General features: G+C 40.7%; 2 protein-coding genes across 6 annotated transcripts in view; one reads left to right on the top strand and one right to left on the bottom strand.

The window, feature by feature from the left end:
- The window catches only part of LG04HXorf58 (linkage group 04 CXorf58 homolog), a 21,220-nt gene extending 17,082 nt beyond the window's left edge, over positions 1–4,138 (top strand). For all 4 annotated transcript variants that reach the window (XM_048493417.1, XM_048493416.1, XM_048493414.1 and 1 more), the window contains one exon: positions 2,699–4,138. In XM_048493417.1, coding sequence (XP_048349374.1) covers positions 2,699–2,872 — 174 coding nt within the window. In that variant the 3' untranslated portion in view covers positions 2,873–4,138. The remainder of the gene's footprint in view (positions 1–2,698) is intronic.
- KLHL15 (kelch like family member 15) overlaps positions 3,600–14,365 on the bottom strand; it is a 27,772-nt gene continuing 17,006 nt past the window's right edge. For both annotated transcript variants that reach the window (XM_048493411.1, XM_048493412.1), the window contains exons 3-4: positions 4,578–11,020; positions 3,600–4,517 (exon numbers count right to left, since the gene is read on the bottom strand). In XM_048493411.1, the coding sequence (XP_048349368.1) occupies positions 9,911–11,020 (1,110 nt within the window). In that variant the 3' untranslated portion in view covers positions 3,600–4,517; positions 4,578–9,910. The remainder of the gene's footprint in view (positions 4,518–4,577; positions 11,021–14,365) is intronic.

Raw genomic sequence — 14,365 nt, 5'->3', positions numbered from 1 at the left:
AGGGAAGAGCCACGTATTGGAAATGTAGATTTCCCAGAGCGAAACGAAGGAAGCGGGAGTGTGGGGGGCAAATTGGGATGTGCAGGTATGCATCCTTCAGGTCGAGAGAAGTCAGGAAATCGCCCTGTTGAATCGCCGCTACAGTCGATCTGAGCGTCTCCATGCGGAAGCAAAACTTGCGAAGGAAACGATTCACGTGACGGAGATTGAGGATGGCCCTGGAGTCCCCGTTCTTTTTGGGGACAGTGAAAAAATGGGAGTAGACTCCCACTCCCTCCTGGCCAAAGGGCACTGGTTCGACTGCTCGGATGGAAAGCAGATGAGAAATCGCTGACTTCAACCTGGCAACCTTTTCCGGTTTCAAACTGATGGGTGAGGGGAGGAACCGGTCCCGTGGCAAGCAGCGGAACTCTAAGGAGTAGCCGGAGGAAACGATCTCCTGAATCCATTGGTCGGTGAAAGGGGCCGTCCATTGATGTTGGAAGTGTCGAAGCCGGCCTCCTATCGGTATGTCGGGGCAGTCATGCCTTGTTGCCCTGGGCAAGGTCAGGGCGGAAGGACTTTCCTCCTCTGACGTGTCCTCTGAAGTCCTGTCGTTTCCGAAAGGAACTCTGACCCTGCCAGGTGGACCGTCTACCTTCCCGTTGCGGCCGAAAGGACGACCGAAAGGACCGAAAGGCTGGCTTGTGGGCGAACCTGGGCTTGTCAGCTCTGACGTAGCGGGGCATAGTCTTTTTTCGGTCCTTTGTTTCCACCAGGATCTTTTCCAATTCAGAGCCAAAGAGAATGCTGGCCTGGTAATCGTAGCTGGCGACCACCGTCTTGGAGAGGGTGTCAGCCTGCCAAGGCTTGAGCCAAACCAGGCGCCTGGTGACTGCCGCCGATGCCATGATGCGCGACGAGGTCAAAAAAGCGTCAAGAGTGGAATCCGCGAGGAAGGACACGGCCATAATCACTCTTTCAACACCCTCACGAATACCCTGGTCCTGGGGCGGGATGATGGCCAACAGCCGTTTCAGCCAGACCAGGGTGGCTCTGGCCACCGTAGCCGAAGGAGCTAGGATCCTGGCAGCCATGGCGGAGCCCTCATGGACCCTACGTAAGCTAGCCTCAGCTTTTCTGTCAACAGGGTCCCTAATGCTGCCCTCCCCATCCCTGTGCACTAGGCCCCCTGAATGCAGGGCAGTGACAGGACCATCTACAAGCGGGGTTTTAATGAGGCCGTGAAGATGTCCTGGGGCAAGGTATAGCTTGTTAAAAACAGAAGGAAAGCCCTTATTTGAGGCTGGATTAATCCACTCCTTTCTGAATTTACGCTCGAAGAATTCAGGTAGCGGAAAAAATTTGGCCACCTCATCCTCCGCGGGGAAGGATGAGGTCAGCCCCTTAGGGCACCCCTTGATGGGTTTGGAGGGCTGGGTGGAGTTCGGGTCCTCAGCGTCCTCTGGGTCGTGTAACGCCAAAGCGGAAATGGTTTTTGCGAGCAAAGTAGGGAGCTGCTCAACTTTAAAGAGCCGGTGACTTTGGTCTGTTGGCTCAGGGGCAGGGGGCTCTGGGTCAGAAAAATGATCCGATCCTGACAGTTCCCCCTCACTAATGTCACTGATGTCAGAACCATAAGGGAGGGCTAACCAGTCTCTGTCTGATCTTCTGGGAGACCTAGGGGATCTGTCCCTGTGGCGCGCCCCCTCCTTTCCCAGGGAAGGGGGGGGGGAATCTGATGCAAAACCTGCTCCCTAATGGAGGAGTGCATCAATGCCACTAACTGCCGAGGGGAAAACTGGCTCCAATCATTGGGAATATCCTCCCCCCGTGTGGATGGGCCCGGTACCGCCAAATCCTGCCCATAAAATCAAGTCCCTCAGGTCGGGTGCATCTGCGCCGAGAAGGATCGCCAGGCTGTTACTGCGCTGGCGGAGGAAACAGCAGAGTCGATGCGGCGCTGCCCTCCTTCGGCGGGACGAGTTCCCGCGTCTTTTTTCCCTGCCGCGGCTGCTGCCTGCTAGTTCTGGCGTCTGCATTAACGGGCCGGCTGAACTTGCGCGCCTCGTTCCTCTCTCCCCTGGTGAGCGGGAGGCGTTGCGCTGACGGGCCCGATGGCCGGTCATCGAGGCGCGGGTCTGCTCCGCTCGCTCGGCACCGCCGCTACGGGGGGGGGGCGAGCGCGAAGCCCGGGCCGCTGCCCTGGTGTTTTCTGCAGCGGATCTGCAGAAGCCCTCCCTGGGTGGGGAAAAAGGCGCCGTGGCCATGGCCCCTGAGGGCAAGAAAAAACTCCTCCGCTGAGGTAAAAAACGGAGACGGGGAAAAAACTCACAATCCACGAAGGGAAGGAATACACAAGAAATCCACAGAAAAGAAGGGACGAAGAAAAGCTGCAAGGAGCCTGACGAAATTGCTGCTCTAACTAGCGTAGGCAGGAAGATACTGGGTTTTGGCGCCAACAGGAAGTCACCAAAAGCTCTTCCTGCCTGACTAGCGATTGGTAAAGAAGTACAACCCATCAAGATGGCCGGAACCACCCTAGAGAAAAGTAACTTCACTGCTCTGATTGAAAAAGTATCCCATCTACAGTACACACATTGATTTTGCATTAATTGTGCAAAGCAACACGTAAGGCTTTGGATGAGGGGACAAAGAGCAGGAAGCTAACTCCAAAATTGTAATTTCTCATTAATACCCTTCATATTTTATTATTCAGGAACAGAAGATGGATATTTCAACTCCTTTAACAGGTCATCGGGAAGCTAAAATTCCATTACAGGAAAGCACAGTTAATCAAACGCTATTTGCAGAGGAAGAATGGGAGAAAGAGGCAGCAAAGCTTTTTGCCTGGTGTAAATCACTTGAAGATACTGCAGATAACTTCCATTAAATATGTATTTTCAAAAGCAACTCCCCATTTGAAATCGCACTCAGGTTTCTGTTGAAGAAAAAACAAAATTCTCCATATGCCATTCTCTTGGCCACAATACAAATACAGGCTCAACAGAACATAAATTCCATATAAAAACTAAGCTCTGATTTAGGAGGAAAATAATGAAGTAAAAAATTATGGCTCAGATCATGTGACCACAGTAATAAACAAGAATAAATGGAGAAGAATGGAAGGAGAAGCCATGGGAAGTCTGACAGCACAATAACCAATTAGATTATTGGTCTTTCAAAATAATTTGCTGGACACAGTAAATAGAATCAAGGTGGGGAAATCAGTGTCCAGACTGCAGCTAAGAGGAGACAGGAGGTTGATGCTATGAAAGGGCTAAAACGGGTATCTACTGAACTCAGAGGAAAGAGACATTCTCCTTAAAATGTAGCTTTTCTATTTGAACATGTTATAATAATGAAAAACTCCATGAGATCATTCTATAGAATCCTAATATTAAAAATGAACAAAAAGCTAAGCACTTTTAAATATTAAATGTCATGCTCTAATGGGAAAGAGTTCAGTACATCTTTCAGCCTCTCCCACTAAAATCTATGGGACTTAAAAAGGTTTAACTTCAACTAGATTTTGTCCAGTTGCCTCACGTCAGTATTTCATCTTTTCCCAATTTGACCAATATGATTTTTGTACAGTAAACCTGAACTACAAAGTATAATAAAGATTAAAAATATTTTATTTACATTTTTCTATATATACAGTTTGTACACCTCTTAGTTTAAAACATAAGAGTACATATGCATGTTTAGACAAAATGCATTCACAGAATGGAAGGTTAACCTGCAAACAAAAAAAAGGGAAGAAAAATGTTTTTAAAAAGTTGAGGCAAACCCTACATTTTAGAATTTCCTAGCAGCCCTGGAACATTATTTGAAAAAATATCCCAAAGGTATGCTTGAGTCCATGTAGATATTTGAAACAACAAAGTATGCTCATTTGCTACAGCACACAGTGAAGTTAGGAAATAATGTTTTAAGTCAGTCCACTGGAAGAGTTGTTTATGGCACATCAGTTTGGGGTACACGGAGAATCACTATGGAATTCTGCCTGGATAACTCTTCTTAATGCTACTGCTCTTGGTAGATTTTTATAAGGGTTCCAGACTTTCATCGAATGATATTTAAGAGATCGATAATGTCTTCATGTTGCTGAAGCTGTAATTGGAACTAACCTATTAAAAGTTTTAGGACGAATCCACCAACACAGTCTAGATATTCAGTTTCTTCTTTGTTCCTTTCCAACACTATTGAACATTACTACTGATAAAACATGATGTAACATGAAAACTAAGAGCTTCCAATCCTTTAAGCACATGTTCAACCTTATGTAGTCATAAGCTGTCAAATGGTTATGGTAGCTTTCATACCAAGTATGAGTAATCCTGTGGAAGTTACAGAAGCAGTGCACTTGCCCATTTTCAGATTCAGACACCAACTGGTACCTTTGCCTATGCAAAATGTAAGTCTTCATAAAGTAATTTCTATTAACAGATTATTAAGAATAAGTATTTTTCCATTTTTTATTAAATAAGCGTTAAGTGGAAAAGGTGCTCCACATTATGATCCCAATGAAGTTGCTAGAAATAATGCTTTTGCATTTTAGGGGTAATACAGGAGCCTCTTGAGTAGAAACATACTATTAAGTATGTTTCTACTCAAGAGGCTCCTGTATTACCCCTAAAATGCAAAAGCATTATTTCTAGCAACAACTAATTTGGTGTAAAAAGTGGGAATACTAAACAAAGTTATTATGTTTTATCAGTGTCTAATTTTTTGCATGCTGTATCCTTTCTATTCTATCTTGATCCTTTGACTCATCCAGTTCTTATAGGAAAACACTATCCATGACTGCGAGTATAATCGTGTAAGATCAAATTGCAAGAACAAGTTCTTTCTAGACTAAGCCATGATTGCAAAGCCTCTCGATTAGTGGCTAGTTCATACTAGTGAAATAAAGATACCAACTTTTTCAGTAGTTGAAAAATTTTACCCATGTAAAATTGGCTCATTGCAAGTTACTGTTTCTTCAGAGAATCACTGGTCCCTTAAAAGAGCATAATAGTTTTCTTTCTTCACGCACTATTTCCTGATATTTGATGTACTCTGTATGCATCCCTTCCACAGAAATGCAGGGGTCACAAACTAATGCAAAATTAAATATGCTTAATCCCACTGAAATCAATTTGTTGTTAAACCATTAGGTTGAGTTGGACTGGGGGTCACCAAGCTTTTAAGTACTTGACTCACCAATGCAAATGGAACCTTCAGCATTTGAACCAAATATTATGAAAAGCCCAGTGCTTTAGAAAAATCTAATCTGTGAAGATAATGCAGCTGTAAAATGGAGGAAAGGGGAACACCTACTTTAAAATTATACCCACTACCTTTAGCTCTTCTAAATTAAACAAGTATTGAGGAAATGTATGCATGTGCTGAAAATTAATACCACCTTAAACCAATACTTTGGATATTATGAACAAAAGCAGGTTAAGAGTCACTGATGCACACAAAGTAGATAAATAGCTTCTTTACCATACTCAAAATACAAAAACAGTAATACCTTATAGTTGTCTGAAGAAGTGGTTTTGCTTTTGTTTTTCACCTGCTACATAGGAAAGAAGTAATAAAAGCAAGCACACATACATTATTAAACAAATTCCAGTGTAGACAAAATGGAAATCTAATAAAAATGGCTGCAATCCAGTGCATGCTTTCTTGAAGATAAGGCCCATTTAAATCACTGGAATTTATTCCTAATTAAACAAGCACAAGATTGAGTTGTCATTTTCAACTGATGCATCACAACATAATGAAATACCAACTGAAACAAGCACTGTAGAATTCTAAGTAACCGCTAAAATATTTTACAGGTCTCTTATTTCCTCTTGTCAGATTATTGTCCTTAATGCTCTGTTTCCAATGCTTTAAATCTAGGGTATCATTTCAGATAAAATACTGAAAGCTTATCTAAAAACTAATACTTAGTTGAAGTCAGATGTTAAAAAGCAGTGTGTACATATGTATTTAATTAAGTGTTCTTTTGTCTGAGTGCTAAGCCTTTTCTAAAGGATACATTTGTTTGAGTCGTGCACAGATTCAAATTCAAATGGTGGTCTGTTCTACTTGAGATATGAATTTAAAGGATCATGTTTCAAAGTTCTGCTACATCAACAATCCCCCTGCCCCAATAAGGTTTAGCATGTTAGGAACAAAGGTAGGAATGAACCCTTCTTCCCAACACACTAGCTTGGCATGCAAAGGACCACTTTGATCAATTTAACTGATCTCTACCTTGATATCTGAAGCAATATACTATACCACAGTGCCCTGTTCAACCTTAATTTTAATAGATTAAATGCACAGCTCAATTCACATAAAAGGTAACTCTTGAACTTCAAATGCTGAAAGCTGTGAGCCACGTGACCACGCGAATCTGATAATCTCATCATATTACTGCAAGATACTAAAACAAATTATTCATTGTTGTGTTACAAAGTGGGCAGATTTTCATGGTAAGTAGGATTTGAAGCAGCCACAATAGAATAGTTTCTGAGAATGAATCAGTCTGAAGTTCTAGTCCTAACAGCATAAATTCTTAGGACGGAGTTTAGGAACAGACATGCCAGCAAACCATCACAAAGCATGTCATACGTTAATCAAAGACCGTTCATTAACAGCTATTGAACATAAATAACCCCTTGATTGTTTTAAAATGGCATAGAATTGAGGGTTGTCCAAAAGGTCTCCACACTGTTAATAATGGCTCTTCTAGGTGATGACTGTGTCCACACAAAGGAAGTATAAAATTTTCAAGTGACACAGGTCTTCTAGATCATATGCTGGTGGAGAGGGAATGTAAGATTCAAATACCATGTTAACTTTGGATTAAAGTCTACTACTGTGTTTGCTATGCAGAACACCTTTATTTAGCTAGGTAACTATTGACAGTGGACCCCTGCAAAATCCCACTCTGTATATGTATCACATAAGACTAAATAGACAATGGCTTTAGCTCTTAAGAGTGCATAATCAGCAACTTTGTGTGACATCTCTATGCTACCTTAAAGCACAGGATGAAATTTAAATTAACGTTAAAATAGTTCCTAGCATTTTCATCACATTGAAGAGATAATGGCAAAGCCAAAATCATCTGGTATGCTAGTTTTGTATACACAAAGAGTTAAATTGCACGAGGCTACTGATTATATAAATTGATTCTCTGTCCACTTGCCAGAAAAAGGTGTATTAATGAAACAACTCCAAGAAACACTTTTGAAGTAGTATGTTCATATGTTCTTTACAGAATATTGCATGCATTTATGGTTGTGCTGCAAAGGAGATGTTGAGTATTTCCAAGCACACAAATATTGCCTAACAACGGTCAATCAGTAGTTTTACTGGCAAGTCTTCCTTTGTGGACAGTAATGTGAATGTTAGTTCTAGTAATCAATGTTAATACACTATAATAATCAAATTTAACGTGTAGATTCCCCCCTCCCTTTTAATCAATATTATACTTTACTGGAGGACACAAACATGTAGCAGTCCTGTCCTTCCTGTATTACTCTCTTCTTATACTTTTTTTTTATTCTAGGAGCTGTAAGAATAATAAAAGTGCCCTATAAAAAGGCACTTTTATATTGTAAAATGACAGTTGTTCATTCACCTTAGAGAAATGTGTTACAGTTTAATGCAGCATATTTAGGGAGCATTTAGTTCTTTTGGCATTCATAATTTCGTGCTCCCTGAATATAGACAGCTTGTTCTACAATGATTTCCAGCTACATACCGTATTGCCAAAAATAAAATTTCCAGACATTACTGTGTAATCTTATACCCAACTTAAGCCAAGTTTCCCACAAATAGTTGTATCTCTTGAGAAATTATTTTAGCAAGTTCATCCAGCATGAGAAGGCCTTAAATTGCTATTATACCCACATTCTATTGCCAGTATTTTAGTTCAGAAGTCTATCCAATTAATTTTCAATGGTCTGCATGACAGCTCTTATCCAGATGCAGTTGCACAAGCCCCCCAGGCCTCCATTCAAGGATTGCAAGGTCAGTAGTTATTTTCCAAGTTGCTTCTAAAAAACCAGCATATCTATCCTGGCACAACATTTAAGCACAGCAGTTTATCAGACAATAAACAAGGATCTGTAGTGCACCAACATTTCTGATAGTAACGTCTACAGAAGAACAGCCCTTGTCATAGGACACATTTAGTGACTATTACACATTTCTGATTTAAATTTTATAAATAAAATTCTGAAAGGACAAGTTAGGAGCTGTGACCTTTCTTATAAAAGAAAAAGTGGTAAAGCTATCATTTTTAGAATTTAAAAACTCATATATTAAACAGGGTTTTTTAAACCAAAGATTAGCTTATGAACAAGGCTTCCAGATACCCAGAAATTCAAATACATGAAGGATGCTATTACACATAAAACTCATAGTTAATTATTTGTGTACTAGTTAAAAACAGACTTTTCTAGCTGCACATAAGGTGCATTTTACCTTGGTCTTAAATATATACACCTGATATTCACAACACACAATGTAAAGGCAGCCTAGAATGTTTCTTGTTGAAGACCCTTGATGTTAATTAAAAATATATTTTCACAGACTTCCTGAAATTATTGCACAAGGCTGAAGAGAAAGTCACGTAAAAATAGAAAATAATTTTACATTTTCAATGATATTAAAGTGATAATTATGATGTCTGATCAGGAAGGGAAGTAATTTTAGAAAAAAAATCTTTTCAAAATGCAAAGCACAGGGCAAGACTGAAAGACTGCTATGTCACTGCTATATCAGGTCCTGTTCTAGTAAGACTGTTTAATTTTATTTGGACGTAGCTTTTTAAAAGTTAAAATGCATAATAGAGATGTGAAGGGCCAGAATTAAAAATGGAAAAATTCAAGGGGGGACACACTTTTTTTTTCAATTTTCATGATGGAAAAACTGGGAAACTTTGGGAAGCTCTTAAAAAAACCTTTCTGAGATTCCCCCAAAATGAGTAAAGTTTTAAAGGCAATATTTTACTCAACATATGTAGGATGAAAAATTTATACTAGCAATCTACAACACTGGGTAACAATAATTCCCATATAGCCTCCTACAACGCATGTTAAATAATGTAGGTTGAGATGTGAATAATTTTGGCAACAATATGCTATGGTGCTGCATTATTTAAAAGTTAAGTTAAAATTTTATATGCTATTGTGGCTGTATGAAAGTGCTTCTGTCCAAATAAACCCTTTTCTTTTACGACAGAATTTGTTTCCTACTTTAATTCCCTCCCCCCACCCCAACTTCTGAAATGGCAGAAATCAAGATACATATGATAAGATAGCATAGGATGCAGCAAATTGCAATTCTTTCTCAAATATTGTATATATTTTAAATGTTTTTAGTTTTAAGAGGGTTAAATCCCGTAAATATGCCAAACAGTACAATTTTATATTCTGAATTATAAATGTTGTATTTTGTGGTGTTAAATCAGTAAAATAATTTGTAACAGAAAAGTATTGCATATATTTAAACTTTTCCAAAACTTTGTATTAAAAACACCCTAGAAAAATATCCCCCCTCCTCCCAAATTAAAATAAATGTGCTTTTGACCCACTTGGCAAACATGGTATGTTTCAATGCTTTCTGAAGCTTGTGGCTGCCCTAATTCACACTGAATGAACACATGATAGGGTTTTTAAAAAAACATGAAGTAGAACAGACTGTTTCCCCTCTCTCAAAACATACAGTAATTGCATGTAAAAATAAAAACCAAAAGTACAATATAAAACCACAGTTATTAGTATTCCTAATAAACTTAGTAGATGCATCCCCTGTACACTCTTTCTTTTCTTTATTAAATTAAAAGATGTATTACACAGATCAGTGTCTTCAGTGGGTCTAAATCTGCTTTCCCTCTTCTTTTCCAACCTACAAGTCTATAAATAGTTTTCTGGATCTTTTAGCTGCAGCGCCTAACATGTTCCAACACATATTCAGGAAAATGTAGACTACACACTTGTAAACCGTCTAGTTTGCAGGGCATTCTTGGATATTCATCTTCTTTCCATTTATTATCTTCTGGATCAAAAGTGAGAATTGAATCACTGTAGTGACCATTGTAACACAGGCCTCCAAGAACCATTATTTGTTTGTCCAACACAGCTACACCATGGCCACTTCTACCAATTGGCATAGAAGCCAAAATAGTCCACTGATCAACATCTGGGTCATAAACCTCTGTGGACGGACATCCCTGAGACTCAAAAGAGGCTCGAAGGATTACGCAAACACCACCAAAAACATAAAGCTTGCCGTTATAAGATATCATCTTGTGAAAACATCTTGCATAATTCATTTTGCATTTGTTTTCCCAACAGTTAGTGACCACTTGAGTCCTCCTTGTTCGTTGTTCCACAGTCCCTTCTTTACTAGGGTCAAATACACACACCTGCTTAGATGTGGAAGAGGATGTAATTCCACCTGTGATGTACAGCTTGTTCCCAAGAACAGTTCCTTCATGTCCATATTTATTGACTGGATAGGGATCCACAAATTCCCATTTATCTTCTGTGATATCGTATCTCTCTGTTGAATAAAATGTCTCATCCCTTGTTCTCCCAGCCACAGCATATATGTACCTGCCAATAACTCCAACAGCAAATTCTGAGCGTGGTACAGACATGTCTGCCATTCTTAACCAAGAGTTTTGTCTTGGATCATATCTGAACACTTTGGAAGAAGCATGAAATTCACCATCTGGACCCAGCTCTTCCCCACCCAATAAGAATACAAAGTTATTAACAATGGCAAGGCAGTCTGGACGTAAAGGTACTTGTGGACCCTCCAGCTCCCACCAGACCCTTGGTTTGTGCAGCAGGAGAATTTTACTATTTACCATGCTGTGCCCTATCATTCCTCTAAATACTGCAGTTTGGGGTTTGGCAGAACGAATGCGATTTGATTTCATTTCCATCAAAGGCTGCTGGTGAACACAATGGAAGTAATTCATCGCTTGTTCCACCTCATGCCGCAACTGCCGGGAATAACGATAAAATTCCGATGTTTTCACCTAAGGATAGAGCAAAAATATATTGTGTGTCTGTGTATGGATCAAGAAACACAATGTGAAGAAATATCTTTCAAACAATCACCCTATAAAATATTGGAAAAATATAAACCATATTATAACAGATTAAGTACTACATGTGGTTTTTTGCAAGTCAAGTAGAACCTGTCAAGCCTTCTTCACAGCCATCCTCCTCCTCCTCTGCCCCTCTTCTGCTTGCTTGCTCTGACCCATCAATGAAACTCAAACAGTGAAACCTACAGATTCATAGACCCTTTTTGTCATAACACCAGGATGTTCAGAATCATCAATTAGTCACTGCTTTAGAACTTTTTAAAAAATCTTTAATTCGCAGAATGTTAAATAGCCAGGGTCTTACATGGCAATTTTTAATGTTTCAAACTGAAATGTGGTAGTTTCCCCGTGATTTTACTCTTGTCAAGAGAATTCTTCAAGCAGATACAGGGTTATTTCGATTCATTTCTGGAGGGGTAACAGACCCTCTGATCCCACAGAGGCCTTCGGTTGTTCTTTTAAGAGCTGAACCCTTTGGCCGCAATAGTCTGATGTCACAAATCTTAGTCCATACAACTTTAAGATAGTAGCGAACTCTTCAACTTCAAAGATCCATGTACAACTTTTGCTGACTTCAGATAGCAAGACTTAAATTTTATCAGCGGCTTTCAAAATATCTTGCTGGGACAACCTCAACCAAAAAGTGTCATTTCCTTTACTGCTCATAAAACGACTTCAAGTTCCACCCTTGAACAAAGAATGTACAAGTGGAAATTCTTAAGTGGTGATACACTGCTACAAAGCTGCTACCTCCCACCTTTCACCCCTTCAACAAGACACTGACCTTCTACTCTCACAGTGATCATGCAGTGCAGCCCACGCTCAGACTTCAAACTCTTTAGTACTATGTACATTTCAACCATATGCAAAGAAACATCAGTTTAAACAGTGTACAAGAGTGAATGCCATATTTTATAATTTAATAATTTAAGGCTCCCTGTTTCTCAGTATTTATACATATGGGCACAGTAAAAGTTTTTCAGTCTAGAAATTTTCTGTTTCTGAACTTCTCTTGCAGCTTCGAATATACCACAATATAGTATATTAGTATAAATTTTGTATCTTTGGCAGGGCCTAAACATTTAATCAACAGAATAACAACCAGCAAATGCAGTGATTACAATGTCACATTAACATGTGAGAGTTGGGTTCAAATTCCCATTCACTCAGGAATCTCACTGGGTGACCATTATGACTGCCAACCTCCAGGTGGGGCCTGGAAACCCCCCACTTTTACAACTGATCTCCACACTATGGAGATCAGTTCCTCGGGAGAAAATTGCTACTTTGGAGCATTGTACCCTGATGAAGTCTCATTTCAAACCCTCCCACTCATTTTCCACCCCCAAATCTTCAGGTACTTCCCAATCCAGACCTGGCAACCCTAATGACCATGGGTCAGTCGTGCTCTTTCAATCTAACCAAATTGACAGAGTAGTTGTGAGATTAAATAGGAGTGATAACCATGTACGCTGTCCTGAGCTCAATGAATAGGATAAAAATGAAGTAGAATAGCATGTGACATTGAATTCAGGCAAAAATGATTTTTTAAAAACTGCCTGAAAAATGAATTATGCACATAGCAGGCAGAACATGGTCCAACAAGAGTTGATTTCCCCTCAGCAACAGATAGCCTTGAGTTACAGGCTGCTCCAAGCAGATGATTGGTTAACCTCAGGACTGCTGAGAGGGAAAATTTGTCAGAGATTTTTTAAGGGAATTGAACTGAGGGCTCCAAACTGAACAGCTGCTGTCCAGTTAACGGGGGGGGGGGGGACTCTGAGGAGAATGGAGTTCCCTGGACTGACCTGCTTAAAGTACTGCACCTTAAGATTTCTAAACTTGAGAACTGGGGGCCAGCGAGAATTCACAGAGTACTGGCAGGTACCAGCCTCATGGGAAACCTGAGAGAGTCAGGGAGAACTCTGAACTTACAACAGAGTTTGGAGAAAACTTGGAGAAAACTCCTGCCCCTGAGGTAAAGAGAAGAGGATGAGGACTGTCATAGGGACATTTTGGTAGATAACAATCACTAAAGTTATTATGGCAGAGAAATCTCGTATCTTCTAGTCACCAATTCATCTATATCATCACTACTAAAGAACAATACTGAACAAGTTGCCAATCCTTACTCCTATGACTTCTCTTCATTCAGCTAAATGAGATACTGTCAGGGTTTGTATCTAGTTGATTGAGATGCATTCCCACCTCCATGTGATCACTACAAGATATATGTAACCAGCCTGCTATATGTTACAACTGCTGCAATGGGACATTCTTCCCTTGATCTTTTCTTTATGGCTTCACACGGTAAATAGATAACTAGGTTTACCTCTGACACTTCTAGTCTCATGAGAAATGGGATATTTCTTTTGTCCTGTGGGGGCAGGAGGCCAGGTGGCTTTATCTCTATTTGTCACTGACCTTTGGGCACCTCAGCTCTCCCACCTGTCCCAGGCCGTGGAATATAAAGAACCCTCCTACTCCAGTCTTTACCCCAACCCAGTTGAGGCTGGTGGTAACTACTCATAGTCAGGCACAAAAAGGGGCCCAGCCACATGACTTGCAGGCACCAAGTCCTCTTCAAAACACACTGGAGGAAGAATTTAAGACATTGGGAGCAGCTGACCCAGAAATCAAGAAACTGGGAGGAGACCTCAAAGGAGAGGGAGGGTTATGGTGGCAGGAGGGAAAACTATATGTACCATCAGGGGTGCGCAACAAAGTGATACAAGGGTGTCATGATGTGAAATCAGCGGGTCACTTTGGATTTGTGAAGACACTGCATCTATTCAGAAGGCAATTCTGGTGGCGTACTCTCTGCTAGGACGTAGAAGCATATGTAAAGGGGTGCCCAGTGTGTGCCATGGCTAAAACAGTGCTTGGAAAGCAGCCAGGGCTGCTGCAGCCACTTCTGGCTCCCGCAGCTCCTTGGAAGGTGATAGCTATGGATTTTATCATGGATCTTGGAAGGTCATAGCTATGAAAGGTCATGAAGGTTATAGCAATGAATTTTACCCATGAGTAAGGTGATGATCTGGGCGGTGGTGGACCTGTTCTCAAAGCAGGTGCACTTTATACTGTGTGGATATTCCCTTAGCCCGGTGCCTGGCCCAGCTGTTCACTGGGCAGATCTACCGGCGACACTCAATCCCAGAAAAAATAATATTGGACTAGGGGAGCCAATTTGTTTCCCAATTGTGGAAACAATTTCTAAAGTTTTAGGGGTGGAACAAGGGTTGTCATCAGCCTATCATGTGGCCACAGATGGCC

Source organism: Sphaerodactylus townsendi, linkage group LG04, assembly GCF_021028975.2.
Source record: "Sphaerodactylus townsendi isolate TG3544 linkage group LG04, MPM_Stown_v2.3, whole genome shotgun sequence".
NCBI classification, from domain to species: domain Eukaryota; kingdom Metazoa; phylum Chordata; class Lepidosauria; order Squamata; family Sphaerodactylidae; genus Sphaerodactylus; species Sphaerodactylus townsendi.
Note: the sequence above shows the minus strand (reverse complement) of the source record. Positions and strands in the feature narration are given on the sequence as shown.